At 45.6% G+C, this 12,670-nt stretch overlaps 2 protein-coding genes across 2 annotated transcripts; both read right to left on the bottom strand.

The window, feature by feature from the left end:
• Nucleotides 1–1,926: 1,926 nt before the first annotated feature.
• Nucleotides 1,927–2,561, bottom strand: LOC122043969 (protein NRT1/ PTR FAMILY 4.6-like). Its single transcript, XM_042604523.1, has 2 exons — nucleotides 2,280–2,561; nucleotides 1,927–2,160 (listed from the first exon to the last, which is right to left on the bottom strand). Exons 1-2 carry the CDS (start codon nucleotides 2,559–2,561, stop codon nucleotides 1,927–1,929), a joined length of 516 nt encoding a protein of 171 aa, XP_042460457.1.
• A 7,898-nt stretch (nucleotides 2,562–10,459) lies between these two features.
• On the bottom strand, nucleotides 10,460–11,665 carry LOC122042188 (geranylgeranyl pyrophosphate synthase 7, chloroplastic-like). Its single transcript, XM_042602177.1, has one exon. The coding sequence runs from the start codon at nucleotides 11,627–11,629 to the stop codon at nucleotides 10,598–10,600; it is 1,032 nt and encodes a 343-aa protein (XP_042458111.1). The 5' UTR covers nucleotides 11,630–11,665; the 3' UTR covers nucleotides 10,460–10,597.
• Between the last annotated feature and the right edge of the window lie 1,005 nt (nucleotides 11,666–12,670).

Genomic DNA, 12,670 nt, shown 5'->3' with positions numbered 1-12,670 from the left:
CTGTTCGGCTAGATTATCGGGCGACGAATAATGAAGCCGAATACGAAGCCTTGATAGCCAGCGTACGGGCAGCTCGGCACGTTAGAGCTACAAAAATCCTCATGCATTCGGACTTCCAGTTAGCCGCTCAGCAGCTATCAGGGGTGTTCGAAATAAGCAGCTCCCGACTCAAGCTATATGCAGAAGCCTTCGAGGAGCTGAAGGCAAATTTCCAAGAAGTCATTATACAGAAGATCCCCCGATCAGACAATCAGACGACAGATGAACTGGCTAAGTTAGCTAGTTCATTATCCCTGGTCGAGATAAACCACCTGATCGAGCAAGTGTCACTGGTGGCGCACATCAATTGGATGGAGGGAGTCTCCTTCCTAAGCGACTGGAGGACACCGTTGATTGAATTCCTCTGATCAGGCGGCACCCCGTCTGATCAGGAAGCAGCTCGTCTATTGAAAAAGAAGGTCAGACGGTTTACGCTGATCGGGGACCAAATTTATAAGTGAGCTTTCGCGAGGTTATTGCTCAAGTGTGTTGGATTAGAAGACATAGAGTATATCCTCAAAGAAGTACATTAAGGCTCCTGCGGAAGTCATCCGGGAGGCCGATCACTAGCTCGGAAGATCCTTCTGGCTAGATATTTTTGGCCCACACTTCAAGAAGATGTTGCTCGAACAGTAGCTGCTTGCCTGTCCTGCCAAAAATATCACAATATCCCACACCGACCAACCGAGGAGATGAAGACGTCCACAGTATCTTGCTCGTTCGACCAATGGGGCATGGGCATCGTTGGACCATGGTGACCGCTCAGCGCTCAGTGAAGATTCTTACTCGTTGCGGTGGATTATTTTTTAAAATGTGTGGAAGCCGAGCCATTAGCCAAGATAACTGAGCAGATGGTCATCAAATTCGTTTGACAGAACATCTTGTGTCGGTTCGACATCCTCCGTTGGCTTGTGTCAGATAACGGGAAACAGTTCACCGGTCGAAGGCTTAAAGAGTGGTATGAAGGCTATGACATTCAGCAAGTCTTCATCTCAGTGGCTTACCCCCGGAGCAACGACCAAGCGGAAGTTACCAACCGGGAGATCCTCAGAGGTCTACGAGCTCGGCTCGACCACGCAGGAGACAGCTGGGTCGACGAGCTCCCCAGCATTCTGTGGGCCCTTCGCATGACTCCAAAAGAGGCGATCGACATAACACCATTTCATATGGTGTACGGCGGTGAAGCGGTGGTCCCGGTGGGAGTCGGAGTAGAATCCGATCGGGTGTAGCTCTACGATGAGGGGAACGTCGAGCGAAGACTCATAGGGTGCGTTTGGTTCAAGTTATCGTATATAACCTTGGTTGTGTGATTACTTGGTAATCACATAACCAAGGTTATGAGTGAATAAAACATAATCTTAATCTTGTTTGGTTCAACTAGGTAATGATATAATCTAACTTGACATTTACTATATTACCCCTTGTTTAATTATATTATTAATTTTGTAGAATAAATTAAATTAAATTAAATTAATAATAATAATAATTATTATTATTATATTAATGAATGAGTTGATAATATATATAATAAATAAATAAAATTGATTTATAAATTTTAAATTTTAAAATAAATTTATATATTTTTAAAATATAATTAGATATGTAATTAACTTATTATATATATTTAAAATTTATATATTTAGATATGTGATTAAAATTTTTAATTATTTTAATAGATTTTATTTTCCCTAGGGTTCCTCCCCAATTTTTTTTCGTCGACAGCTTCTCCCCAAGCCGCCGGTGCGCCTCCGCCCGCCCCCCCTTCCTGCGCTTCACCCTCCACAACTCCTCCAGCGCCGCCGTCCACTTCTCCTTCCCTGTCTTCCTGCACTTCACCCTCCACAGCTCCTCCAGTGCCTCCATCCACCTCTCCTTCCCCTTCTCCGCCTACATCGCGACGACACGGTGTCGCGCGACCCTATGGGAGAGAAGGCATAGGCTGACCCTATGGGAGAGATGGTACTGGTTGAGGCTGTCCCCCGACAGCCACCCCCCGCGCCCTCCGCCGCGCGTCGGCCGGTTCACCATCGACACCAGCACCGAGCTCAGGTAGTATCCTAGTGCCAGCGTCACGCCCATGATAGTGACGTCGCCAGCGACCGCATCGTCGCCGACGCCTCGCTGAAGAAGAACTCCAGCTGCCCAGTCAGCGTGAACAAGTCCGCCGAGCCCAGGAACTGGTATTGGAACACCACCTAGAAGAATGTGATCGGTAGCGGGCCCTCAGACCCCTCCCCCACCTGCCTCGCCACCCGCTTCCGCTTCGCCTCCACCACCTGCATTGTCACCCACTTCCGCTTCGCCTCCACCACCGCCGCCACCGCCATCGCTACTACCGAGAGCACCAGCCCGAACCCGATCCTCTGCAGGTGCGTGATGCCTATCTTGTTCCTCGTCGCGCGACGTGCGAGGGGCACGATCGCGTGGTCGTATAGCGGCGCGATGGCCATGATGAAGACGACGAGGAAGACCGGCAGCGACACCGGCGGGACCGTGAGCCTGCCTACGCGCGTGTCCATCATCTCTGCCTGCAGCACCGAGAAGGTCGAGAGCTACGCGAGGCAGTAGCTGAGCATGATGGTCGATGTGAAGATAGGAAGAAGCTTCATCACCACCTTGATGTCCTCCACTTCCTGCCATGAGCAGGAGAGCGAGCGGTGGAGCGGCAGAAAACTTGCTCTTACTTATCTCCTGCCCTTCGAAGGGTAGTTTTGGAAAAAAAATATTGATAACCCTGGAATCGTAGAAAACCTAAGATTTCCAAAATTTTCTGATTCCTAGTTCTATTCCCTAATTGCTGATGTGACGGGAATGTTGCATTACTAGGTATCACCAATTACTTAAACCAAATAAGGTTATCGTTGATAACCAACTAAAGTTATCAGCGATAACCACGAACCAAACACGGCCATAGAGTTCGACTTGGTGGATGAGGCGCGGGATAAAGTAGCTGTTCGGCTGATGGCGTACCGACAGCGGATCAAGCAGAACTACAACCAGAGGGTGATCCCAAGACCCTTCTAAGTCGGTGATCTAGTGTGGAAAAGAATAAAATCGGTCGGCGACATCACCAAACTGGAAGGGGTGGAACCTTACAAGGTCATGTAAAAACTCCGCTCGGGAGCCTATTACCCGCAGGACGAAGACGAAAGATAACTCGAGCGGCCTTAGAACGCGAACCATCTCCAACCCTATAGGGTCGGGTGAGAGGTGCGTGAGTAGATACATATGTACTTGTGTAAGTGTATGACTTGTGGATGTAGGAAGAGAATGAATAAAAATCCCAAGTGTTCAAGACTCTTGTGCCAATCGACTAAGTTAAAAATCGAGCGGCGATTATAAACCCTAGTCTTCACCAACGGTCGAGCGGTGACCTTAAACTCTTGTCTACATCAATGGTCGAGCGGCGACCTTAAACTCTTGTTTACGTCAACGGTCGAGCGGCGACTTTAAACTCTTGTCTACTTCAACGGTCGAGCGGCGATCTTAAACTCTTATCTACATTAACGGTTGAGCGGCGACCTTAAACCCTAGTCTTCACCAAAGGTTAAGCGGTGACCTTAAACTCCGGTCTTCACCAACAGTCGAGAGGCAACCTTAAACCCTGGTCGTTATCGACAATCAAGCGGCGGCCTTAAACTCTGGTCTACACCGACGATCAAGCGATGACCTTAAACCCTAGTCTACACCGATGGTTGAGTGGCAGCCTTAAACCCTAGTCTTCACCAACGGTCGAGCGACAACCTTAAACTAAGTCGACAAATCAACAGCTGAGCGATGACTATAAACCCGAGTCTACAGCGACTTACGTATGATTGACCTATCTTAAACTAAAACTACATCAAGAGTAGCCGATCGATGAATATCTGAGCTGAGAATAAGGCCGGTCGGGACGTATGTTGCTTCGAGAAACAATAGTTTCTCTTAAAAAGGCAGCTCGACAGTGTTGAAGTGATCGTTCAGACATCTCAAAGACTAGTTAAGTCACCGATCGGTAGGCTATGAAACCACACTTAAGAATTTTTTCTGTAAAACGATAAACGATTCGTAATCCCACTCGAGCCTAAACGGCAACACATGAATAAACAAGTGCTAAATCAAACAAGTGAGGAAATGTCGAACGGCGACGCAGGGCGATGCTTGATTAAACATGCTCGGATTAACAAAGGTACGCTGAACGGGCGAATTTGCATTAACACTTATAAAAATTTTACAAAATATTGAGGAGTAGTACAAAAAATAGGCAAACATTGCAAGAGGCAGGCTCACTTGAGGTACTCAGCACATCGTCGGGCAGCGACTCGATCAGCTTGTTCTGACTGATGACCTAGTTGGTCAGAGTGGCAGGGATATGACTACCGCCCTTTAGCTGGTCGAGCGCCCCATCAATGGCGGGATTGAAAAGGCGGAGGACTCGATCAGTGAGCTGGTCATTGAAAGGGTCCAAGCAGAGGTAGTTCCGCTTCATAAGCTCTAACCAATTTGACTCAGAGCCTTGATAAACCTCCAAAGTCATTCGGGAGGTCTCTAGTTTAGCTTTTATTAAACCTAGTGCGGCATCCTTAGTGTCCAACCTTTCTTACGCCGCTGCTTGTTCAGCCGATCGACTCTCCTGCTCAGTGTTCAGTGCCACCTCCGTCTCCTTCAGACTCTGAGCCAGGACCCGAGCTTCTTTGTTCTTGATCTCTAAATCCTTGATAGCTCGGAGCTTTCTGGTGTTGACCGAGTGGATCTTTGCTTCGAAGGAGGTGTCTTGCTTGTTGAGCCTTGCCAGTTGCGTTGTCTGCTCGATGCGCTTGCCCTTTTTAGGCTCTAGCAGCTTAGAGCTCCTCTGCAGATCGACCTTTAACTGGGCCACTTTAGCGCTCATCTGCTCCAAGCGTGTCTGCGAAGTAGCTGATTGGCCGCTCGGAGCGTGCAACTGCTGGACTTTGTGCTCCAAATAGGCGAGCCTGTGATACATAACCAGACTCTTTACCCAGAACTGCAACAACAAGAAAATTGTAAGGACCGAATAGATAAAAACTAAATGCAAAATCAGCCTACATACCCCAGTAGACATCTGGGTGTGACTTAGCGAGCTCCCCTGGAGAGATGACCGTCGCACGGGCCTGGGCATCGACCCATATTTGTGTGAGCGACCCTTGTATCCTCATCTAGTGCTTAGGGGTAGAGCTTTCAGACGGGCCAACCCGTGGTGGGGCGGGCCGATCCGTGGAGGGCTAATCATTTGGCGGGGCGGGGCGGGCCAACCCGCCAACTTGGCGGGTTGGGAAATTTCCAACCCAACCCATTCTAAGGCGGGTTGCGGGTTTGGCGGGCCAACCTACGGGCCCATCAAAATTTTTTAAAAAAATTAAAAAATATTTCATATCTTCAACATTTTACTTCAAAAAAGTTTTCTACAATTAAATGTATACATAAACATGTATTTTAAATATAAATGAACACAAACGAGTACTTATGTTGGATGAAAAGTACTATTTTTATTTCAAAATTAAAACAAAGAAAGATAATAAATTGGCCTAAAACTTAGCTTACATGTGTTTTTCAACCCGCGGGCCAACCCAAGCCCGAGCGGGCCAACCCGCGCGGGTCGCGGGCCTAGGCGGGTTGGCCCACGGCGGACTTGGGTTGATAAAATTCCAACCCAACCCACTTTAATTGTTTGGCGGGGTGGGCCAACCCGACGGGCCCAACCAAATTGACGGCTCTACTTAGGGGTGCGAGACGTCGGGTCATCCACATCACGATACTCATCGGTCGGTAAATGGTGCACAAATGAGCCAATTAGGCCACTGGCAAGGATTAAGGCGGCATGAAGGCGATTGACGGTGCACAAATGGTCACTTGCAGCAGTCCGGACAAGGACGGGTCTAGTCGAATGAAAGGGGGTGTGAAGTGCTGCCTCTGCTTGTTTGGGAGGAGCGGGCGTAGATGTCTCACCCCGCTTGGAGGAGGGTCTTCAACTACCTCATGCTGGAGTCTGCAGGGCGGAAGTGGCGAAATGAGAGGACGCTTTTGTGCGGCATCTCTTGCACTGTCACAGGGGTTTGCTGGAAGTGGTTCACTTCGAAGCCACCTCGATCGGAATCATTGGCGGTCGTTCTGGAGGAAGGTCCGTTGTAGCTGCCGTTCCACTAGCAGTCGTCTAGTTAGCTTCCCTTCCGCTCCTCAGCGCTTGTGTTCCCTCCTCGTCACCAAGCGGATCCTCGTGGGAGCCGACCGGCTGCAGGCCACGACTCTCCATCTCGATTATGCCAGCAGCGTTGATCTCTGCGTTTGTGAGCTTACACTTGCTGGCCAAATGTGCTTGCAACATGATTCGAGCTACAAAAGAGGAGGAAAAATCAGTTAGATTCAAAGATTGGGGAAAGAAAAAGCATTCATAGGTTGGAAGGAAGCTTCGTGCGGATCGGGCTCAAGCCGAATACGTAAATGACGCCCTCCAGCAGTAGCTTATGAATGTGATACTTCTGACCGACCAAGCTTGAAGCTACCTTGAGATAGTCCGATCGGTTTTTGTACTTCCTAAGCGATGGTGGGCTCATCACTTTCAGCTGACAGCTAGTCGGGAAGTCTGACCGCTTGGAAAAACGAACAAAGAAGTAGTGGTCTCTCCAATGCTTATTGGAGAGCAAATTTTTGTCAAAGAAGACCAAGCCCACTTGGGCTTGGAACAAAAAGGTCTCCAGCTCGGACAATTTTGGATAATAAAAGTAATGACAGAGCTGAGGAGTCAAAGGAATGTCATGCAGACGGAACAGAATTACGACCCCGTACAATAGTCTAAAGGAGTTTAGCACTAATTGATTAAGAGAAATATTAAACAATTTACAGACTGCGGAAAAGAAAGGATGAACAAGGAACCGTAGACCGGCGGTGAATTGATCCTTAAAGAAACATAAAAAACTCGGTGGTGGTGCATGTAGCCGGTCAAAGGCAAAAGGAATAGTAATTTGGTAGTCGGAAGGAAATTGATAGCCAGATGTTAGGCTCTCAACGTCATCCCCATCGAACCTGGACTCGGTGGAAGTATACCAAAGGCCAAGGATGAGGACGGGGGGTTGTGAGGAGTCGACCATCGAAAACGGAGTCGAGGAAGAACATGGAACAAATTCAAATGAGAAAAAGTGAAGGAGCTTATAGGAAAGATTGCCGGAGAAGAAGAAGAATCGAAGCGTCGTGGAGAAAGCTTGAAGATGAAAGTGTGAGAAAAGAAGAAAACGACGATGCAAGTGGGGTTTTATAAACCTCATGGCTGGTCGATGTGAACCGTCCGATCCAGGGTTGAAAAAAACTAGGAGAAAATCCAGCCGTTGAATTTGAAAACACACCTGTCACGTCGCTAGTAGATATATGCCTGTCACGTCAAACATGCGATGGCAGAAAGTGGGACATGTGGCGTTCAGCTAGCGGAAGACATTAATGAGGCTTAATTAAAAGGTATGGTTGCGTGCTCGGCCATAATGATCGAAGATTTGCACGGTCTTTAAGAAATTTGGATAACGTCAGGACGCTCAGCTGAGGGAGCGCAAGGAAAGGAGAAAATTCACCAGTGTCGTCGCTCATCGTTCCGACCGGGCACAGATAATGGATTATCATAGTCGAACGACCAAGGCACTATCTACTTTGGGAGGCATGATTCGAGCGGCAGTTATGGATCCAGCCTGGCGATACGAAGCCGAACGACGAAGATGTGTGCCGATCAGAAATTGGGGAACATATGTGGGGTCCGATAGGTCGTGTAAGACACCGGAGACGCTACTTATCCAGTCATTCGGATTTGCATTCTCCTTCGACTAGACTTGATAGGGAGGCTTATGATGCGGCAATATAGGGAGGTCCACCTAGCATGGGTTCAACTGCCAAGGCGGAGATCAAAGTCAGGGTGGTCAACGTCAGAGTATTAAAGAGCCGAATTGAGGACAATTGCAACGGTCGGTCGGGGCATTCAGTGCCCGACCGGTGGTAGACATGTCCGAGCGGACCACCCGTCTAGCTTGGGAATAATATGATAAAATGATCCGACGTTTAGTGTGGAGTAGTGGGACGCTGAAGAGACCAGGTAGCTTGTCTGAACGGGGAGGGCATGTTGCTACACAGTCACTGTAGGGAAGAGCAACTGAGGTCGATAGAGCAGAAGATTCTTGACCGAGCGGCTACCTCGCTCGGCCAAGCAGCGGGACCTGGCCATGGACAGAGCGAAGGAGTCCCGGCCGAGTGGCTACCCTGCTCGGCCAAGCAACAGGACCACTGTAGTATCTCTCGATATCTTTTTGGGAGATAGTGTCGCTGACGCGAGGCATGGTCGACAGGCGAATCGTACGGCGGAAGCTTCTACTGTCTTGCCAGGGATATGCATGTCCTGTTAAAGTATGGTGTCAGAGATACTTTCTGGACAGGTCCTTTCATAGGACATATTGGAGAACGTGTCTATGTCTCGAGAAGCGTGCACGTCACCCACCAGAACTCTATATAAAGGAGGGTCCATCACCGGAGGAGGTACGCGAGATTCATCATTTGTTCTAGAATTACTATTGCTCCACTTTCTTCCACTATTCTAGTGACTGACTTGAGCATCGGAGGGCCAACGCCGGGACCCCTTCCCTGGCTCGGCACCGACGTTACTTGTTTTGTAGAGCGGAGTGAGGTCTACAGCTGGTCAGTGAAGCCGTCACATTCCCAGCTTTCCACCTTCCCACTTTCGGACAGGAGTAGTTACTATAAATATTATGTTACAATACCATTTTCATTTTGATCTATATTAATAATATTGTGCGGTAGCAATTACAAATAATAACTTTTGTAATATGAATATTTTATCTCTAGTCAAGATTGATTAATACATAGCAATATCATATTATAACAACTACGAATCGTAGTTGTTATAACATAAATAATTTAATTCTGATCAATAGTAGTCAATATTATATTGTAGTAGTTACGAGATCATAATTACTATAACTATATAATTGTAATAGTTACGAAATTATAGCTACTACAATTGCATAGTCGTTATGATTTTATGCTTGGTATAATAACGTCAAAAATAAGGGCAGACAATTCCAATAAAAAGGGGTGTTCTTTTAATTTTTGCTCATTTATAATTCATTAACTTCTTATCATGATGACAAAAGATGATACACTAATCTCGAATGCCTACATAATTAGTCCCACACTCACTTGCAGAGAGGTATTAACTTCTCACATATTATGGCAAAAGGTGAATACGCTTGCTCCCAGCGCCTCCGCCAATCCGTCCCAAGGTCAACACGGAGGAGATAAATTATGGGCGGCTACTAGCCTTTGGAATAGTGACTAGTACATAAAGGAGGTATTTACCTTGGCTTTGCCGAGATTGGAACCTCAAACCTCATTATAGTAACACCTCATACGCTAACCACTAGACCCATCCGAGAGGACTATTAAGTTCTCAATATGAGCAATAACAATAATGAGATTGTTCTAAAGGTTTTATCATTTTTTTTTTATAATTCGATGACTAGGCCTTAGAATTAATTCATCTTTTCTCAATTCACCCGTCAAATAAATCGAGAAGCATACGTGGACTCATGCCCAACCACCAACTTCCTCGATATTTTTTCAAGGGTTTTGTCATGAGCAATAATGAGGTTGTTCAAGAGTTTTATCCCGAGAATATATGCTCAATGTTTTCATGTAAAAGACCCTTTATGATTTATTTCATTCTAGAAAATGTGAAACCGATTTCCTTTTCTCCAATACGTGCTTAATATTTTTCATAAGATTTTAGATTAACGAGTTGTAAAGGGTGAATGTTTAAATACATTTCTTTAAATATTAATTAATTTTCTTATTTATTTGTCATAGCAAGTAAGGACATCCCTATTGTTTTGAATGTCAATATACAGTACTCTTTTAATAGTATATCACGTATTAATTATATTAAAATCTCCTTTTTTTAATTAAGGTACATTCACATTCAATTTAATATTAATATTGATTATTTATATTTTGACTATCCATTTATTATCTTTAGTTTATTATTATTATTTTTAAAAATTTTAAATATAAAATCTACTAATTAATCGCGTTTAATGAATTGAAAGCTATTTTAATGTGTTGTGTGGGTATAACACGATTTGTAATATTATTTATAATATTTATTTATTTGTGTGAAAAATAAATAGCTTAATTTTTCTATAAAAAAATAAATAAAGTAGATTTCTTTTGTTTAGAAATAATTATTCCTGAATAAATAGAAAAACTGCCCGCATGGAAATTTTCTGCGTCGATACGCTTCATCAGTCGCGTTAAACGCTAGATACCAAGATCCGGCAAGAGATCATGACTATTCTGCGGCCTGCGGCAGAAGACAATAATGGGCATAAACTAAGAAAAATAAATTAGATTCCCCTTAGTTTTCCCCCTCCCTTTCTTGTGTTAATTAGATCCCACGTTTTTCTATAGATTTCATTCGAACGCAGTTGATAAAGCATACAAATTAAGACGAATATAACAGATTTCGGATTTTATTATCATCAATCGAAAGCTTCGATAGATTGATCAGTTGGATTCAGTTGTTGCGGCTGGCGATGTAGCGTGCGAGGTGGCGCAGCGGCCGTGCTCTGTTCCGGTCAAACCCCTGCAGCTCCTCCTCCGCCTTCCCGACCAGCTCCTCCGCCAGCCGCCCGGCCGCCTCCAAACCCAACAGCTTCGGGTACGTCGTCTTCCCGCACGCGGAGTCCTTTCCCGCCGTCTTCCCGAGCTCCTCCGTCGTCCTCGTTACATCCAGAATGTCGTCGACCACCTGGAACAGCAAACCCACCACGCGCCCGTACCTCCTCAGCCTCTCCACCTCCTCCTCCCGGCCGCCGCCCATGATCACGCCGCACGCGGCCGCCGCCTCCATCAGCTTCGCCGTCTTGTGCAGGTGGATGCCCTCCAGCACCTCCAGCCCCACCTCCTTCCCTTCGCACTCGATGTCCATGATCTGCCCCGCCAGCAGGCCCTCCGCCCCCGTTGCCCTCCCCAGCTCCGCCACCGCCCGCAGGACCCGCTCCGGAGGCGCCCTAGCGGCCGCCGCCGCGTGCTCGTAGGCGAAGCAGTGCAGCGCGTCGCCCGCCAGCACCGCGAAGCCCTCCCCGAAGGCCACGTGGTTAGCCGGCCGCCCCCGCCGGAAGTCGTCGTTGTCGATGCAGGGGAGGTCGTCGTGGATGAGAGACATGACGTGGATCATCTCGGCGGCGCAAGCGACCGGCATGGCGGCGGACTCGTCGCCGCCGACGAGCTCGCAGGCCGCGAGCGTGAGGACGGGGCGGACCCGCTTGCCGGGGGAAAGGAGAGAATATCGCATGGCGGCGAAGAGGCGCTCCGGCGGGCGAAGGGGAAGGGCGCGGTCGAGGGCGGCGTCCACGCGCCGGGCTTTCTCGGCCATGTACTGCTTCAGGTCGAACAGGTCCGCTTCATCCGCCACCTTAGGAACAGAGGAGACGCATCTTACGGCGGGGAGGAAGCGGCGCCGCCGAGAGGCGAGGCTCCACGACGGCGAGGGACACGTGGTCATCACCGGAACGTTCATTGGGAAGCAAACTGAGGCGTAAGCCATGAGAACGCTTCCTGAGAGACAACAAATATATATAAGACAAACAGAAAAAAAGAAAAACAAAAATAAAATAAATTGAAAATTCATTTTGATTTTTTTTTATATATCGCATTTCAATTTTTTTCTCTAAATTTATTTGAAAAATAAGCATATGTATCAGGGATGAGAATTTTCTTTCAATTGGATAAAGGATATGATGGAGAACGATATAAAAAGTTTTTTTTTTTTTTTTTAAGACTCGATTAACTAATTAAGTATTAAAAATTTTAAATTTAAATATCGGGACAGATATGATAGAATCTTATTTGTAATGAAGAGAATCTGTGCAACTCATTCATCTATATCTATGGGTAGTACTCAAGGCGCCTAATATTTAGGTATCTCAATTTTTTTAAAATAAAAAATTTCTTAATTTTAAATTCTAAATATTATAACTCAAATAACGTACATTTTGTAAGCACACCCTATATTTTTTCATTTTAATTTTTTTAACTTAAACATTATAATCCAACTTCTAAACTCTAAAAATAAAATTTTATTAATTTAATTCAAGACTAAAAAGATAAACAAATAAAATCCTGACAAACACAATTTGGTTTATTTATAAATTAGTTTATAAAATTTTATTTGTACAAAAGATGAAATACTTTTGACGGGAATAAAGTAATATACCGTGTGGTTGGCACCTTAGAAATTAAATTTATTGTAAATTAATTTTAATTTATGGAAAAGAATTAGATTTCTTTATAGTATATTTTAATTAAAAATGATGGAAACCTTTATTTTATACAAACATGAGGTTTTAATTATTGAAATTAATTCAGCACATAAGTTTTTTAAATATTTAAATCACACGTCATTTTTCCAAAATATTATTTCCCTCTTTTCGACCGGCATCTACTTGAACAAGCGGCTTAAGTTGACTGTGAAATCACATCTATAGGATGGGCAACCTCCGTTCCTTATACGGTATATTTTATTTTAATTGATTTATAATTATGATCGGTAGTCGTAGATATGTCCATTAGGAAAGAATGTAAAATA

The sequence above is a fragment of the Zingiber officinale genome, chromosome 2A (assembly GCF_018446385.1).
Source record: "Zingiber officinale cultivar Zhangliang chromosome 2A, Zo_v1.1, whole genome shotgun sequence".
Taxonomy (NCBI): domain Eukaryota; kingdom Viridiplantae; phylum Streptophyta; class Magnoliopsida; order Zingiberales; family Zingiberaceae; genus Zingiber; species Zingiber officinale.
This window is presented reverse-complemented; position numbering and strand designations above follow the sequence as displayed.